Here is a 19,461-nt window from a genome sequence, read left to right as displayed (position 1 = left end):
TCAGGGACTCCACTTTTGAAAATATATTTCTGACTCTGTCTTTTGTTCTTCACTATTTATTTTAGGCTTTAAGTTCTCAGGTGGCTTCCACCCTCCTCAGCAGGAAGAACTCCCCAAGGAGATGCTGACCATTGCTCCCTATAAGTGACCATTTAACAATTTTCATAATTATCTTTCATTAAAGTCTGATGTAGCATGAAACCATCTCAATTATATTACAAAAAGGAAACATATTTATTCTTGTTTTACTTTCTTTTGGATCCCTAATTCAGGCTTCCTGGAATTTACACAAAATTTGCTTATGTATAAAAGTTCCTGTGTCCATGTGAATTGAGCAAAGCACTGTCTATCATTAGTTAAAAATAATTTCTTCCTGGTGCATTGTCAAAGTCTTTGTTTTATAAGTTTTATTTTAAAGGACACAATTGTACATCTTTACACAGTGCAGTCTGATAATTTATTACATGTGTACATTGTATAATGATCAAATCATTCATGGGGAAATCTAAAACATTGATCTCATAGAAATAGAGAGTGGAATAGTGCTTGCCAGACTCTGGGGATGGCAGGGAGGAGGGAAAGGTGAGGAAGTGTCAGTCAACAGGTGCAAGGTTTCAGGTGGAGAGAAGGAACAAGTTCTGGTGTCCTATTGCAATATGGTGACTGTGATCAATAATATTACATGCTATATTTCATATTAGGGTCTTTGAAAGCAGAGAGCATGTATTACCATATTTATAACTGTGTTTAAATTCATCTCATAGTTTTTCATTTTCACAGATCAAAATAAAAGTTCAGTCACTATACATCATGTGCATTGAATTTGAAAATGCAGCATAATTTAAATGTGATAAGAATATTTTTAAAAAATATCCTCCATGTAAACTTTTCAGATTGCATTTGTCTATGGGTAACTGCAGAGAAACCACAGATAAAGAGCTCTGGACTACTGTGCTTTTATCATATATGAAATGGCAGACATGATAATTTACTTGATGACTATAATAATCATTTCACATTGCATACTTTAAATACATACAACAAAAGTAAGTGAAAGGGCTACTCACATACTTAAGAGATAATTACATTGTGAAATCATCATGTGTCTTGCAAATATATACAGCATTGAAAATGAACTCTTGACACACAATAATGTCAGGAAATCTCAAATACATCAGGATGAGTAATAGAAGGCACAGTACATAAGATAGAATTCAATTTTTGGTACTAAGAGGATTGAACTCAGGGTGTGCTCTTCCACTGAGCTACACCCCTGGCCATTTTATATTTTTTTATTTTGAGACAGGGCCTCATCAAGTGGCCCAGGCTGACCTAGAACATTTGAAATGCTTCTGCCTCAGACACCTGAGTTGTAGGCATTACAGGCTGTGTACCACTGTGCCTGGCAGAATTAAACTTGTAACAAGCTAAAATGCAGGTAAAATTGTGAATCATATCATAGGTCAAACACATGAAATGCTGCAATACACAGCAGCTAATACACAATTGAATTTTAAGAGTGGACACTCTGGGAGAGGTATCGGGTCAGAATATGGCACCTGCAAGCAGTCCAGACATCCAGTGACCACGTGGGGAGCCAGCAGGAGGATGAAACTGGCTCACACAGAGATAGATGGACTCCAGGGTGCTGGGCATGGAGATCCATAATTAACTCTAATTTATTCAAGATGATTATCTTGTTTGATCAAAGTTGAGTGGCATTTTTTTTTCTTATTTGAGATAAAGCCATCCTCCTGGATAAAATTCTAAAATTTTATAGCTACCTCAAATCTGTGAGTAGACAACTCAGCCCAATTTCCTGGATGAGAAGCTAAGTGCAGTACGTGCTCTTGGTACTGTGCAGGCAGAATACTTATGAGCCTCTGAGCTGTGGCCTCAGAGAGGGTTGACAGGCAGCAATGCACAGCTGCTCCATTCTGTGGAGAACTCAACAGAATTCCGTCTGGATAATCAGTCTTCAGAGCCCCAGTGAGAAAGGCCAAAATGTAATTGGATATTAAACTGGTAATAATGTCAGGAAGCCACAGACATAGAGCTCTACATGGGCTGAGATGAAATCTAGTCCTTCAGCGACACCAAGATCTTTCCTTCACTCCTCCCTTGGACCTGCTCTCTCAAACCTTCACCTGAGAAATACCCCCCAAACACTATAGGAAGAATCCTTTGTTTATGTTCTGCTACTGAGAAAGACAACCAGTGGATCAAGGTCAGAAAGATCACAGGTGTTTTCAAGAAAAGACAAAGTCAGATTTCAGATCAAAGATGAAATATCCACAGCTTAAGGGAGTTTAATTATGGTAGCATAAGGATGTGATGTTGGAAGAACTCACCATTAGTCTTACCTGGTGTTCTTTCATTTGACTCATTCTACAGTCTCAAGAAAGGAGATGTTCCAATGAGTTTCCTCAAGGCCCCCTTCATGTCCCTGTTCCTCAGGCTGTAGATAAAGGGGTTCAGCATCTGAGGGACCACACTGTACATCAGTGAAGCTATTGCACTCTTTCTGGTTGAATCCGTCACTGCAGAGCTAATGTAGACCCCAAAAGCTGTCCCATAGAACAAGGAGACAACAGACAGATGAGACCCACAGGTGGAAAAGGCTTTATGCTTTCCCCCAGATGATGGCATCCTCAGAATAGAGGAGACTATTTTGATGTAAGAGTAAATAATTCCAAAGAGAGGAACACCACCTAACACGCTAGTCACTACATACACCAGGATGTTGTTAATGAGGGTGTCAGAACAGGCCAGCTTGATGACCTGATCAAGTTCACAGAAGAAGTGGGGGATCTCCAGGTCTGTGCAGAAGGACAGTCGCAGCAACATCAGAGTGTGCAGGAGGCCATCTGCAATGCTGATGGTCAAGGACAAGAGAATCAGCAGGACACACAGGCAGGGGTTCATGATGGCTGTGTACCTGAGGGGATGGCAGATGGCCACATAACGGTCATAAGCCATTGCTGCAAGGAGAAAGTTTTCCATTCCAGCAAAGATCAGGACAAAGCAGACCTGGGTGAGGCAGCCTGCATAACTGATGATCTTGCTCTGTCTCTGGATGTTCCTGAGCATCCTAGGGACTGTGCTGGTGCTGAAACCAATGTCAGTGAGGGACAGGTTGGAGAGGAAGAAGTACATGGGGGTGTGGAGGTGGGGGTCAGAGCTGATGGCCACGATGATGAGCAGGTTCCCAAGCACTGTGACCAGGTACACGGACAGGAACAGTCCAAAGAGAAGGGGCTGCAGTTCTTGGTCCTCTGAGAGTCCCAGGAGGAGGAATTCTGAGACACCTGATTGGTTTTCTGGTTTCATGTTCTGAGGAGGAGGATGGGGAAAGAAAGGTCATGAAACCAAATGGGTGTGTAAGGATCCCTTATTTTGAAAGGCTTTCACATATACTTTGTGAAGGGAGTATTACCCCCCTCCCTCCTTCTCTCCCTCCCTCCCTCTTTTGTCTTTCTGTCCTACTCTCTACTACACTAGTTGATTGTCCAAAAATTTTAATTGCCCATTCTTTTCCACATTGTAGCAATGTAGAAACAAAACAGACAGTCATTATTGGCCTTAAACCCTGAAAATATCCCAAGCCTCAATCCAGCAGGAAAATCAATAACAAACTATATTAACTCTAGGTAACCCAAACCATGTCTGTCAGGATTTCACACACCCGAGTTAGATTCTGGTTTTAGTGCTAGGTTCACAATCAACAATAAGTTTTCCACTGTGTGATTACACAGGCTCCTCATCTGTATAACGGGAGCCACGATGAAGCTTGGTGGGAATATTGTGAGGATGTGCACTGAGGAAAGCTTCAGGGACAGGGCTGGGCATGAGACAGTCTGGATCTTGGTATTGTTACTTGCTTCTGCTGTGGACATGACCAGACTGCCTGCACCAGTCATAGTAGATGAGAAGTGATGGTTGGGACAAATGTATAAGATGACAAATGTATAATATATATATTATAAAAAAATCAAAAAGTTATTATCATTGCTATTTTTGAACTTACTTGAATTTTATTATGGTACATGTGTCTTTTAGGAAAGTTTTCTCTTATTCAATTTGTATTTGTGTTGCTATATCCAGGTTTATTTATTTTTTATCTAGACTTATTGTTATATATACATGAGATATGGGATATAATCATTAAATGTCATTGGTGTTCATTGAGTGGTTTGCTTTTCCTGCTTGTGCATATGTGTGAGATTCTCAGGGGGAGATTTCATAAACTCACTCTTCCCAGAAATTTGCAGTTATCAACTAAAGATGTGGAATTAATTGTGGTATTTTCATACATGGACATGGCATAGTTTGGTACATTTAGTTCCCCAGTACTTTCCATTCTCCTTTCCTTCACCCTGTCTCTACATACCTTTTCTCTACTCCATTGGTCTTTATATTTTTTTTAGTTTCCTTTTTTTTATTCCTTTTTATTCTCTCTAGCTTTGATGTATTAGAGAAAACATTCCATCCTTGATCTTTTGAGCCTGGCTTATTTCACTTATCATAATGTTCTTCAGTTCCACCCATTTTTTAGAAAATGCCATAAATTCATTCTTCTATGTGGCTGTCTATTAGAGTATCATCAAACAGGAAGTAGTGTCAGCCAGGTATTTGCTCTACAACAGGGGTATTACGATCCAGGAAGGAAAAAAGTAAGAAGAAACTGGCCATGTACTTTTGACACTTGTCAGATAAATTAAAGGAAAGATTGGGAAATTCTAAAACATCCTTCAAAACTGAGCAAGAGTGGCTGGACTTTAAGGTCAGAGTAGGGCATTAGTAGAATGAAACTTACTCAGATAATGGTGCATGAGTAGAAGGAAACATGGAGATGACAGAGAATCAGGAAGACAACCCACAAATGACCCAGTTCTGATATTAGTTGACAGACAAAAACCTGCCATTATGGGAAAGCTCAAGCCAGTAGACTTCTTATTACCTGGGTGACAACACTGAGGAATGACATCCTGTTCCTCCCTGGATATGAAGGAGAAAGATGAGCTCTCTCTTCTCAAGGAACACAGAGAGATAGTGCAGTACCTGCCTCCTGTGCAGATATGATGGTCCTGAGACCAGAGCTGGGTGAGCTGTTTCTCCCCTGGGCAAGGTGTTGAGTGGGTGGTCATGGGCAAAATGTTTGCCATTTCTGTGACACATGGGGCTTCAATATCCAAAGCTCCTAATTAGTCAAACTCTGTATAGTCTTATGCAATCATAGGGCTGCAGAAATCTTTAATGAGCAAACCTGAGTGATGGAGAGCTTTGCTTTGGCTGATTCTCCCACATGGAGAGCCCAACCAGATGCCTTCTTCCCTCTACCTGTTCAGGCTCACCTCCACTTCAAGCACCTTGCACACCTCAACACACCTCCCTTCATTGGTTGTATTTTATTCTTCTTATTTTTGTATATTCAAGGAAACACTGACCTAATAACAATACTACAAAAATGCAACATTCACGTTGGTAAATATAGCTCATTTACATGTGTAGACATATACTTTACTTGTGTAAATTCGTGTGATAAAATAATGAAGGTATGATAAAAATTCAAACTCTGAGAAGCAATAGTATGGCCCATGGAACATTGATTATGCTTATTATTTTGCATTTTATATCAAACAGTTACTAATATATTACATGCAATCAAATGCAAAAAGGCATTTTTGTTCTTATTCACAACTTTATTGAAGTGTGACTGATATACAATAAGGTACATATATTTAAAGTATGGACTTTTATTTATATGCCTGTAAATAGAATTTAGTATATATAGATATAGACATGCAGATACATGTCTCTCTCTCTATATATATATGCATAGATAGATAGATAGATAAAAATAGATTTGATGGACACCAAAATCAGTAATGATGCATCCATCTACAGCAAAACTTTCTTTCTGTCTCTTTGTCAATTTTTCCATGCTAAAAATTGATCCCATGGCTCTCACATCCTAGATAAGTATTGTATCACTGAGTTACATCTCCAGTTCCCATATTCCTTTGTAAAACTCATTTCTGTTTTTCCTACATCATACTTGTTTTTTTGCCACAACATCTTTCTTATATCTCTAGTTTGTTGCTTATTTTCCTGAGCAATATTCCATTGTTTGAATGTTGCATGCTTTGCTTATTCATTCACCTCTTCATAAATGATTGGGATGATTACAAACAGCACTGTTATGAACATTCGTGTACACATCTTTTTGTAGACATGTGTTTTCATTTCTCCTAGGTAAATACTGAGGAGCGAAATGAATGAGTCATGAGATAGAGATATGTTTAACTGATTTGGAAGGAGCTAAATATTTATCACTAACTATTCTTTCCTGTTCTTATACTATTTGTTCTTTAAATATTAATTAACACCTATCTGTTAAGATTTGAGAAGTACTTCTTTATAAAGCACATGCTTCAGAAGACTCAGCAAAGATCCAAATTCAATAGTTTTGGGGTGAGATCAAGGAACCTGAATGTAGTCCTCAGATGATCCACCTCTGCAGGAGCTCTCGGGACACCAGTTGAGAAGTTCTGCTCTGTAAGACAGAATGGGAGCTAAGCATGGAGCTGTCCACCAACGGTGGTGCTGAACACTTTTCCCTTTGCTCTCCCGGCACCTGCTCCAATGATGGTCTATCTGGGTACTCTCCGGATTCTCCTGTGAAATGTAACAATTCCATTATTTTCATTTCCACACCTACAGAGATGGTTAGACTTATGGATGGTCTTCTTTTGCTTGTAAAAAACTCATGACCCTTAATCCTTCCAGCTTTCATTTTCTTCCATGTTTTTCCATACTGAACACTTACTCCAAAAAGTAAAGTCTTTCTTTACAGAAATTGGTCTTCCTCAAAAAGACAAATTAAAAAGGTTTACATGAAAGCTCCAGTGATCACTAAGATACATTCTAGAAATCTAATTTAAATATGCTTACAATCATCCAAAAATGTTACTCTACTAAATATTCTCCTCAGGCTTCATTTGTGTCTCTGTTTCTCAGGCTGTAGATAATGAGATGAGGGACCATAGAATACAGCACTGAGGCCACTGCAGCTCTCCTGGATGAATAAGTATGTAAAAAGCAAAAGTAAATCCCAAAAGTTTTCCATGGAGTAAGAAAAACAAAACAAAACTAAGAGAGGAGACATTTAGGTGGAAAAATCTTTGTATGTTTTGTAAGATGATGACATTGTTAAAAGAGAACAGACAATTTGAGTACATAAGAAAATGATCCAGGAACTACCAATTGATATGAAAGGCAAAAATAAATAAATAAATAAATAAATATCAAAAATTTAAAAAAAAGAACAAAATGTTACTGATGAGGGTATCAAAATATTCAGGCCTAAGAAGAAGTAGGGGATATCCATATCTGTACAGAAGGACAGCCACAACATCATCAGACTGAGCAGCATGGAATCTGAGGAACTAGTAGTCAGAGAGACTAGGCATTTGTATACAGAGTGAGAAGTTCATAATGAACGTGCACATTAGTGAGCAACAAAAGGTCTCATAGTAGTCATGGGCCATTGCTGTGAGGAGACAATTTACCAAGACAGGAAAACCAAACAAGGAAGATCTGATTGAGACACCCTGGGTAGGTAATTGTCTGAGTGTGCTTGCTTGTTCACCAGCATCTTTGAGATGATGCATGTGCTTAAGCAGATGCCAGTACAGAAGAGGTTGCACGGGGGTTTGCAGATGAGAGTCAGAACTTAGAACCAGGATGATGATCGGGCTTCCCAGGGCAAGAAGGTCCATGAACAGGAATATAATGAAGAAGAGCAGCTACATTTCTGGATATTCTTTCAGTTCCATGAGAAGGAATTCTGAAACAGCTTTTTGGTATCTGGGTTCTATGCTACTGATGAATCAAAAGCATAGGTGGGCAAAATGACAATAAACTCAGTGATACCTCAGCCCATAGCAGTAACAGCATCACCTGGGGACTTGTAATGGGTGCTGATCATTGTAACCCACTCAATCTACTGATAGTAATTTCCAGAGATGAGATCAACAATCTGTCACTTCACCTCTCTCCCACATGCTAAAGTTGGAGAATTGCTGATTTACAAACACTATCTCATCTATATTGTGAATTCAAGTGAACCTTTAAATCCTTCCCTCTGCTTATCTCTTTTCATCCTTTTTCTCCCTCATTTTTTCTCAGTACAAACCTCAGCATTTTTTTGTTCAGTATTAACACCCTTACATGTTGTACCAAATTTTGAGAAGTTAATAAAAAGGCATGTCTTCATTCTTTCATAATTATTTTACACTTTCAAGCAAGCAGAAAAAAATGCAACAATGAAATCACTTAACAGGGTCTCATCATTAGGAAGGTATGTTCCCTGAGGTTGAAGGTGCATACAATTAAAAGAGAACAATAACCTAGTGGGAGAAAAACTGAAAAGCATAGGATTATAAAATTGAGAATAGCAACACTTTGTTGATGCTCAGAAGACAGAGGCAGGCCTCCATGGTCTTGTTCTTTGAAGACACATACTCCTGGGATTAAATAGCTGGGCTAATGAGGAGCTTTGGATATTGAGCCCCAGGGACACAGAGACTGCAAAAGTCAACCTGTGACCTCAGTCAACAGTCCTGCCCATCCAGGAAGCAGTACCTGAGACTCCACCCAGAGATGAGCCTCCCTGACCAGGGTTCCATTGGCTCATTCAGTCTGCCCCCATTTCTTGAGGACATACTTTCTGTGTTCTGTATTCAGGTAGGATGCTCAACATTATCCTTCTCAAAGCCCATAAGGGAACAGAAGGCCTCTCAGAAAGCACCTTGGAAATGAGGACCGAGATTTCATGAAAATTTTATTCTATGGAAGCAGTGAAGTCAGCGTATGCATAAGATTTTGAGAAACCAGTGCCCTGGGCCACTCTTGTCACCTGTCTGTTTTCGCCATGACCCCCTGCCACATACATTTAGACTGATACTTACCCAGGTCCTATTCCTCCAGTTTCATATTCTCCATAAGAAGAGATCATGCTTCCTTCAGAGCAGAAGGCTACCCCTCATCAAACATAATGACTATTACAAAAGATTTGAATATTTTCTTGTATTCTCAGGCTTTATTGGGCAGGAAGTCTTGTGAGTGGGAAAGTTGCAAAGGCTATCATAATCAAGTACCCCAACTGGATACATTTTTAAAAGAATTTATTTTCTCAATGTATGGGGAGGTGATTTTCAGAGACCGGGGTGTCCACTGTGGTGTTTCCCTAACACATCCCCATGTTACACAGATGCTGGTGGTCTAATATTTTTCCTCATCTTTTCACCACTTCTTTTCCATCAGATTCATCAACATCATGAAATTCAGAAACCAAACAGCTGTTTCAGAATTCCTTCTCCTGGGACTGACAGAGGACCCAGCCCTGCAGCCCCTCATCTTCAGCCTGTTCCTGTCCATGTACCTGGTCACCATCCTGGGGAACCTGCTCATCATCCTGGTGGTCAGCTCTGACTCCCACCTCCACACCCCCATGTACTTCTTCCTCTCCAATCTCTCCTGCACTGACATCTGTTTAAGCACCACCACAGTCCCCAAGATGCTGGTGAACATCCAAGCACAAGATCAAAGCATATCTTACACAGGCTGCCTCTCCCAGGTCTGCTTTGTCCTGATTTTTACTGTCTTGGAAAATTTTCTCCTTGCAGTGATGGCCTTTGACCGCTATGTGGCCATTTGTCACCCCCTGAAGTACACAGCCATCATGGACCCCCACCTCTATATCTTCCTTCTTCAATTCTCTCTGCTCATCAGCACTGTGGATGCCCTCTTCCACACTCTGATGGTGCTGCGGCTGTCCTTCTGCACAGACCTGGAGATCCCCCATTTCTTCTGTGAACTAGCTGAAGTCCTCCAGCTGGCCTGTTCTGACATCCTTATTAACAACATCCTGGTGTTTGTTGCAGCCTGTGTATTTGCTGGTGTCCCTCTCTTGGGGATCATTTTATCATACATTCACATTGTATCCTCTGTCTTGAGGATGCCATCATCAGGAGGAAAGCATAAAGCCTTTTCCACCTGTGGGTCTCACCTGTGTGTTGTCTCCCTGTTCTATGGGACAGGATTTGGAGTGTACATTAGCTCTGCAGTGACTGACTCCCCCAGGAAGACTGCCGTGGCTTCAGTGATGTACTCTGTGGTCCCTCAGATGCTGAATCCCTTTATTTACAGCCTGAGGAACAGGGACATGAAGGAGGCCTTGAGGAAGCTCATTGGTAGGGTAGCATTTCCTCCAAGATGTGTCATCTGCTTTGGACTTGACTTTTAGAGAAAGTTGTAGTGACAGGATTCCTGGTGCTCCAGAATGCCTATTTTCTCTATCGCTACATTCTTCTAAAGTAATGACACAATGAGTAGGTACATTTTAACTTGGTTGAAACCTGAGTTTACTTTGTATCAAGCTTTGTGATTTTTAAAAGTCATTTATCTGTCCTTAAATACAATTTCTTTCTTGGGTTCACAGGAAGAAGAGGTTAAAGCAGGGTTTCTAGTTTTAGCAATGTTTTTGACACACTGATTTTGGGACAGGTAACACAAACTGTAGTCATATCTGGAAAGGGGTTTTCACCAGATCATGTAGTTAGGTCTAAGGGAATCTCATCCTAGATCGCATGCTATTGTGAGCCAATGGAGCGAACACTGTAGGGGGATGAGTGATGAAGGGGGAAGGGTTTTACCCCTCCTGAGCTCACCCAGGACTGGTTCTCCTTGAGTTCCCACAGTGATAGGAACAAATTCAGGTGTCATTTTGGACATGATGCCAGAGGCAAAAAATCGAGATTCCTCCCACTTATGCATCAACCAGACTGCATTTCTGTGGTGGAGGGGATGGTGGCCCTTCAATTAAGACCAGATCTGGTTGCACTCACTTACACTTATCTAATATGATAAATGGGCAAATGTCACCTCTAGGATGAAGGGGGAAAGTGATTTTCAGAATAGGAGTTTTTCCTGGAGTGTCTTAGTGGACCCTAAATGTAAACTCACGTTTCCTTATAAGACAGACAGAGGAGAGAAGACCCAGGGAAACGTGGGAGGTAGTGTAACCCTGGAGATGCAGACAGTATGGATTGTGAGTGTCTCATCATTTTCCTGCAACACTCACATTTTCAATGGACTATTGTACATTTTCATCATCATTGTAGATGGCATTGAGGTTCCTTGTACGACAGGAACAGCTGCTTTGCTGTTAATTTACACTTTTCTGTAAAAATATTGATAACCAAAATACAAAATTTCAATCTATAAACTGAAGTGTGTGTGTGTGTGTGTGTGTGTGTGTGTGTGTGTGTTTTGAGGGAGAGAAAGAGAGAGAAAGGGACAAACTCTGATGTTTGGAAAACTTCGCAGTGAAATTCTAAAAATAAAATAAAACCTCAGCAAAATGATTCGTGCATTATGATTATGAGGACTATATTAGAAAATCATGTTTAAAATATGCAGACTCAAATTTCACTGAATCCTAAATAACATTAAACCTCCATGGTTGCATTTCATTATCTATTGTATGTATTGCCATTTGTATTAATATATATATATATGTATATGTATATATATATATATTTATAAATACATATTTGTATGTATGCCTATCTTATTTTTGATGTGAGCCATGGTGTCAAACTTCCTGATTTCATGTGTGACTCTAAAGATACCTACTGAAGGAAGGCAGAACCTAGTACAGAAGGAATCATGTCCAATTGCAAGTGGTGCTTGTGATGGACATGAGCAGAAAGATGGGAGGGACATAAAGACATACTCATCGTATCTCAGGGTGAGGATTTGGCCGACACCAAGTTAAGAAAGATGTGTTAGGAAAGGAATCGATGTGTCTCATGTCTCAAACGACTGTCTCAATAATCTTACATTGCAATGATTTCACTGTCAGTGAGTGAGTTCCCCGATAAGACACTGGATTCAGTATTGGAAGTCCCTCAACCATTACACCTACTGATGTGCCCATACATACTCGGCTCAATGTTTTCTTCTGTCTTTGAAATCCACTCTTTTTTGCTTTCAACTTCAAAAGCAGCCTAGACGCTTGTCTTGGGAGAGTGTGCCTCTATTATCCTAACATTCAGCTCAGGATACAGCAACAAATGTTTACTTCTTTTCTCCAGCTTTTTCAAATCCCTGCATACCATATTCTTTCTCTCCTCTGGTTTGGAAAGAAATTGTGTGCAACACATCACAAGAAATAATGTTTCATTCTAAATGGATAATTAAAAGCCTTGGCTCATGAAAACAGTAGCCATGGCACCTGGAAGTTTGGGGAAGTTGCTCTGGCTTGTTTTGATGCTGCCACATGCTGAATACAACTGTGTGTGCAGAGGGCTGGAGACCTTGAGAGCTGAGGGACATCTCTGATGCTCTGTTCAGGTAGATATCAGGAGGCGGGCGATGGATTCTTAGCGACTTCAGATTCGTTCATCCAGTAGCATAATAGGTCACCTTACATGATGGCAAAGAATGAACTCCAGAGTCTGTCTGATATCATGATGTCAAATGGTCGGGAATTTCTCTTTAGAAAAGCAAAGAATAATGAAATCACATCATTTGCTGGCAAATGCATGGAACTAGGAAATATCATACTGAGTTAAATAAGTCAAACTCAGAAAAATCAGTGGTCTAATGTTTTCTCTCATAGGTGGAAGTAAGAACAAGAAAGGGTAAATAGAATGATTACATGAAAACTGATGAGAGACCAATAGAGTAGCAGAGGGACGGAGAGAGAAGGAGGAGAGGACAGCGTGGGGATAAACTGGGGAATGAGACTGACTAATTACGATCTGTCCGTGTACCAACATATACAACGAACCCATTTTTACATATGATTTTAATACACTAATGAAAATAACAACAAAATAGGAGTGACATCACTAGAGTAGAGCAAGTGGATCAGAGAGAGTGAGGACGGAGAGAAAAAAATAAGACCAATCTAACCATGTTGTGTGTACATACAAATCCCATGAGGTATAATTATAACACAACAAAAGTGGTTTGGAAAAGAAAAGTGAACAATAAACCTTATGTGTACCACACGTCCTGGTCTAGCTACAGTCGCATTCTCTTCTTTGTTAATAGCAAAACTCCTCAAGAAGCTCTCTCCAGCTCTTCTCCACTCATATATTTCTGAGGTCCATCCAATGAGGTCGTAGCCACATTTGTCCTCTGCAGGTCACAGTTGCCCTCACCAATCACCAGGCAGGTCCATCCACCTGACTCACATCACTGACTTCTGCTGCTTGACGATGTGGACACTGTCACAGATCTGTCCACCTGGTGGACAGTGAGCTTGGTTAGACTCTTGGAGGATTTTCTGACACTTTGAGGGGCACCAAGCCCAAGTCCTGGGTCTAGGCTGGGCTTCACTCTGCAGTTCATCCACATTTCTCAGATAAAGAAGCTCTACCTTAGCCACTGGAATACATCTTCTCCTGGGGCATTTAGTCCTCATTACCAGGAAAGGGAAACTCCTTTCCAGCTTACAGGGATAAATCCAGAGATCCTTGGCTTCTACCCATTAAACATGCTTTCTCGGAGTTCCTTTGTAAGTGTGTGGAAAACTTGAACTTACTTTTATTTAGATTAACTGTTCTCTTTGTGCGATACATGGAAGATTGGTCTTCTTTTATTATCTCAATGATATCTTTGCATATTTTATCTATGATTAATGTGTTATAAAACTTAATGAGGTTAAAGTGGTGAAGAAAGATGCCATCATGGCAAAAATCTCAAATAACATACCTTGAAAATTAGAAATTCATACAGAATGAGTGAACATGGGGTAAAATGTTTTGATAACACATGAAGATATAGAAGCCTTAAGTAAAATGTTTTAAATGAACACTGATGTGGAGCTCCACCTCTGCTTTTTAAGCAAAAGGTTAAGTTCTGACCACATGTACTGAGAGTATGGACATTGGCACAGTCTGCTTTTTGGTGATTAGCTGACATATTTTCTGTTTTTATTGGTTCTTTTTAGTTATACATAACATTGGGATTCCTCTGACATAATTAAAAAGGCATGAAATATAATTTCGCCAGTATATCCCTTTCCCTCCCCTGTTCTCCTACCTTCTTCCCTTTCCTCTTGTTACCTATGTTACTGGTATTTATTTTTAGGTTATTTTTTAGTTTTTAGTTAGCGTTTTGTGAATATACATAATGACTGCTGCATATTTACATATGTACATAAGAAAGCTGGGTTAGATTAATTCCATGTTTCTTATATCACGTTAAAAATGTAATAATTTATACCTACATATATATGAAGGTATATATGTATATATGACATATTCTCACATCTAAAATAGGAACCAGGCTTTGGGAGGTAATTAAATAGACAGCTGTGCCTTAGTTTTTAACTTGGACGGAACACTGGGATTTATTATAGAGGAGGTAGGCATTGCAAGTTCAAGGTCTGGGAATTGGGGATGGGCAGGAACCATGGCGAGAACTGAATGATGAACAGTTTCCCTCAGGGGTCAGGAAGTCAGCCATCCTGAACTCCCCACCACCAGAGTCTTGGTCTTTAAGGACCTGCACTCCTGGGGTGAGAATGACTGTGAAATAGCTGGTCTAATGAGGAGCTTTGCATATTGAGACCCCAGGGAAATAGCATCAGGATGCAGCATCTGACCTCACTCCCCAGCCCTGCCCTGCTCAGGAAGCAACACCCAAGCCTCCTCCCAGAGACGATCTTCCCTGACCAGGATCCATTATCCCTCTGGTCTGTCTGCACGTCCTGAAACAGATTTTCCATCTTCAGTATTCAGGTAAGATGTTCAGCTTCTTTCCTCTTGAAACCAGAAAGGGAGCACAAAGTCCCCTAGTTAATGCTGTAGGAATGAGGGAAGACGTGTTTTGAGAATTTCATCCTGGGGAAGCAGGAGAAAGCATGTGCAGGAGACGATGAGAAACAAGATCCATGCCCAGCAAGTCAGTCTACACCCCTTAACCCTTCCCATAGGCCCTCACATGATGTCACACAGCTCCTGTTCTTCCACTCGGTGCACAAGCACATGGGCCATTTCCTTCAGGCAGGAAATCTTCCCTTTCTCAAAGGTGATGACTCTTACAAAGCACTCTGACATTTACTCAAAGTCTTATTTGGTGTTGGGTGTATTAGCCTATGACCGCTATGTGGCCATCTGCAATCCCCTGAGGTACACATAACCACCTACCACAGACTAGTGGCTTTGCAACAGAAGCTGATATTCTCAGAGTTCTAGATGCTATTGCGCAGAGGTCAAAGTGTCTCAGGAATGGTGTTCAAACACATTCCCACGTTGGGCTGCTGCCACAGATCTATGTATACTCACCACCTTGTTTGCAACAGATTGATCAACATCATGGAAGCTAGAAACCACACAGCTGTTTCAGAATTCCTTCTCCTGGGACTGACAGATGACCCAGCCCTGCAGCCCCTTCTCTTCAGCCTGTTCTTGTCCATGTACCTGGTCACCATCCTGGGGAACCTGCTCATCATCTTGGTGGTCAGCTCTGACTCTCACCTCCACACCCCCATGTACTTCTTCCTCTGCAGCCTGTCCTTTAATGACATCTCCTTAAGCACAACCATCATCCCCAAGATGTTGGTGAACATCCTGAGACAGGATCAGAGCATCTCCTACACGGGATGCCTCTCCCAGGTCTGCTTTGTATTAGTGTTTGTTGGTATGGAGAATTGTCTCCTTGCAGTAATGGCCTATGACCGCTATGTGGCCATCTGCAATCCCCTGAGGTACACAGTCATCATGAACCCCTGCCTGTGTGGACTGCTTTTGCTGTTTTCCTTATTCCTCAGCACTGTGGATGCCCTGCTGCACAGTCTGATGATCCTACGGCTGTCCTTCTGCACAGACTTAAAGATCCCCCACTTCTTTTGTGAACTTGCTCCTATCATCAAGCTGGCCTGTTCTGACACCTTCATTGAGAACATCTTGATTTATATTTCATTTTGCATCTTTGCTGGTGTTCCTCTCTCTGGGATCATTTTCTCTTACATTTACATTGTGTCCTCTGTCTTGAGAATTCCATCATCAGAAGGAAAGCATAAAGCCTTTTCCACTTGTGGGTCTCACCTGTGTGTTGTCTCCTTGTTCTATGGGACAGGATTTGGGGTCTACGTTAGCTCTTCATTAACTGACTCACCCAGGAATTCTGCTGTGGCTTCAATGATGTACACTCTGGTCCCCCAGATGCTGAACCCCTTTATCTACAGCCTGAGGAACAGGGACATGAAGGAGGCCTTCAGAAAACTCCTTTGACAGACAGTTTCTCATCTATGACATGGGGTCTCCAGAGGAAGTCAAGTGACAGTATTCCTGCTTAGCTAGAATACCTGACACTTTTGTCATTACGTCCTTCTAAGATGTTGAGATAACACAATGACCACTTGCATTTCGACTTGGTTGAAACCTTACTTTTCAGGTGGTCTAGGTTGGTGATGTTTGACTTATCTTTTCCATTCTCTAAACTCATTTTCTTTGTTCAGGTTCCACAGAAGTGGAGTCTAAAACAGGGCTCCAGTTGTAGTGGATTTCTCTGTGTTGCACCCTCAGTAGATGGCACATTAGTGAAGCAGAACAGGGAAAGGATGGACACAGGAAAGCGTGGTCACATCTGCAGAACAGCTTCCCCTGGAGATCTAGTCCAGGGCCATCCCAGCTGCCTTCCACTGTCGAACCTGCTGTGAGACAAAGGGTGCAAATTCGTAACCCAGGAAGCAATTCCTTGGACCTTTTAGTAAACTTACCCCACCCTCGTAAATTCCTGGTGGTCCACATCTTCCCTGAAGTATTCCTTTACCCTGACAATCTAATGGGCCTTAGTGAGCATCAACACACACATTGTCTATCTGAGTAACTGGCATAATTAAATGATCACTGGTTTGAGATGACTGTGACGTAGTAGAACATTTAAATGAAGATGATTTCTATGCTAATAAGAAAAGAATACCATGCATATGACAGCTCTACCAATGAAGAGAGTCACCTTCCATTCCTAGATCCTCAGAGTCTGGGAATGCACTGGGACAGATGGTGGAGCTTCATTCAGATCCCCATGAAGTGGCCTCATCCTAGCACTTGTTCTGTTCCTGTCCCCAGGCCATAACTGCATGGGCGATGTCACATCTGGACAGGATGCCTGAGGTGACACTCTGAGAGTCTGCTCCTGGTGACTTAACTAGGAAGTCATGGGTTATGGGTCAGTCACATTGTATCCTTGAAGTGGACTGAATGGTGGCCATCAAAATATCCTCGATCCTGTCCTGTTAACATGCAATATATGTGGGATAAAGGTGACTGTTACTTGCTTGGAAGAAGGGGATTTGTAGAGCAGGAGCTTTTACCTGATTCTGTGGACAGGCTGTAAATGCAATCCTGTGTTTCCTTATAGCGGAAGCAGAGCACACACAGCACACGGGAGGCACTGTGACCAGAGGTGGGAGTTGAATGGATGGAGTCACTATTGATGCCAGTGTGTGATCACTTAGCCCCACAGAGCTGTCATTTTCTTAGACTCTTATGGATTTGTAAAAATCAATCCTTTATGTATCCCTCTTATTAAATAAATTAACTACTGTTGAAGTTCAGATTTAATACGTGAATTCTATGACTTCTTGTTAGTCCTGTGATTTTGCTTCAGAATCAGTCATGCTGTTGGGTGTGGCAGTGATTCATCTATTTTCAGTGCTCTGTAGTTGAATATTATGTGTGATACTATTAAAATATGGAGCATTTCTGGCATTGATGTAATTTCAGTAATTTTTTTTCCTCTTACAATAAAGCTACTTTAACATTCTCCTCTATGTCCTCTGAAGGAATGAAAACATAATTTTGTTATTGGGGTAAAATTATTGGATACAAAACAGGATCTTTTCACTTTGGGTTAGTTCCAAAAAGTTTTAAGTGCTTAAATCTATTTACCCCCACCCTTGGAAATTCCTGGTGGTCCACATCTTCCCTGAAGCATTCCTTTTCCCTGACAGTCTAATGGTTTAAAATAGCATTCAGTTAATTTACCTTTTTCTTATATTGAAGCTGAGAGTTCTTTTATACATTATGGTGTAATTGTTTTCCTTTCTTATGAGATACATGTCTATGATATTTCCATGTTCTCTGAATCTTATTCAAAGTAGTTCATTAGGTAATACCACAATGAATTATATATTATTGTACATATTATTATCACATATATAAAGTATATATTGCCTATGTCTGAATGGAATGGATTGCTCATTTGCGTATTTGTAGATACCTACTCCTGCTTGGTTTTAACAGGGTTTAATTTGTCAGTATATGCCCTGATTGTCTCTGCTCACTACGTAATGATCTGAAAAGCCTACTTGCGCTCAGAAAGCATTTGTTGTTGTTGTTGTTTTTACCTTTTGCAACCAAAGATGAAATTACAAAATTTATTTTTGCCTTTGATTTCAGGCAGGAATCTAAACTCAGTTTTATTTCTCAGCACACCTTATATTTCGTAGTCCATCACTGTAAAACAAAATCACCAAGGAAGGAACTCTTCATTTATGTGTTGATGCTTTTCTGGACTCTCTTTCCTGAACAGTGTGATTGTCATATCCTGCTCTAATATCACGTCTCTATGATTACAGAATAGCTGTTGGCTGACACTAATTTTGATGTGGTAATAAGCCATACAGCTTTTTTTCCCAAAATTTAGTATACTTTTATTTTTATATTTGTTTTAATTAGTTATACATGACAGGAGAATGCATTTATGCACTTTGATATATCACACATAGATGGAATATAATTTCTCATTTTTCTGAGTGTCCATGTTGCAGAATCACGTTGGTCATGCAGCCACATATATACATACAGTAATAATGTCTGTTTCATTCCACTGTCTTTCCTATCCCCACATCCCCCACCACCACCACTTCCCTCTACCTAGTCTTAGGTAACACTATTCTTCCCTAGTGCCCTCCCATCTTATTGTGAATTGGCATCTGCATATTAGAGAAAACATTCGGCCTTTGGTTTTATAGGATTGGCTTATTTCACTTAGTGTGATATTCTCCAACTCCAACCATTTACTGGTAAATGCCACAATTTTACTCTTCTTTAAAGCTGAGTAATATTCCATTGAGTATATATACCACATTTTCTTTATTCATTCATCTATTGAGGGACACCTAAGTTGGTTCCATAGTCTAGCTATATTCCATAGTCTAGAATTGAGCTTGTCTAGAATGATGTGGCTGTGTCACTATAGTATGCTGATTTCAAGTCCTTTGGATAAAAACCAAGGAGTCGGACAGCTGAGTCAAATGGTGGTTCCATTCCCAATTTTCTGAGGAATCTCCAAACTGCTTTCCATAGTAGTTGCACTAATTTGCAGTCCCACCAGCAATATATGAGTGTACCTTTTTCCCCACATCCTCACCAA

General features: G+C 40.6%; 3 protein-coding genes across 3 annotated transcripts; 2 read left to right on the top strand and 1 right to left on the bottom strand.

Annotated features, from left to right (window-relative positions):
* Positions 1 to 2,388: 2,388 nt before the first annotated feature.
* Positions 2,389 to 3,330, bottom strand: LOC107157499 (putative gustatory receptor clone PTE03). The gene has a single exon (XM_015503871.1). It carries the CDS (start codon positions 3,328 to 3,330, stop codon positions 2,389 to 2,391), a length of 942 nt encoding a protein of 313 aa, XP_015359357.1.
* Positions 3,331 to 9,322: 5,992 nt separating this feature from the next.
* On the top strand, positions 9,323 to 10,309 carry LOC107157498 (olfactory receptor 7G2-like). The gene has a single exon (XM_015503870.1). It carries the CDS (start codon positions 9,341 to 9,343, stop codon positions 10,307 to 10,309), a length of 969 nt encoding a protein of 322 aa, XP_015359356.1. The 5' UTR covers positions 9,323 to 9,340.
* Positions 10,310 to 15,392: 5,083 nt separating this feature from the next.
* LOC107157576 (olfactory receptor 7G2-like) lies at positions 15,393 to 16,313 on the top strand. Its single transcript, XM_015503924.2, has one exon. The coding sequence runs from the start codon at positions 15,396 to 15,398 to the stop codon at positions 16,311 to 16,313; it is 918 nt and encodes a 305-aa protein (XP_015359410.1). The 5' UTR covers positions 15,393 to 15,395.
* The last annotated feature ends 3,148 nt before the right edge of the window (positions 16,314 to 19,461 follow it).

The sequence above is a fragment of the Marmota marmota genome, unplaced genomic scaffold, assembly GCF_001458135.2.
Source record: "Marmota marmota marmota unplaced genomic scaffold, marMar, whole genome shotgun sequence".
Classification (NCBI taxonomy): Eukaryota; Metazoa; Chordata; class Mammalia; order Rodentia; family Sciuridae; genus Marmota; species Marmota marmota.
This window is presented reverse-complemented; position numbering and strand designations above follow the sequence as displayed.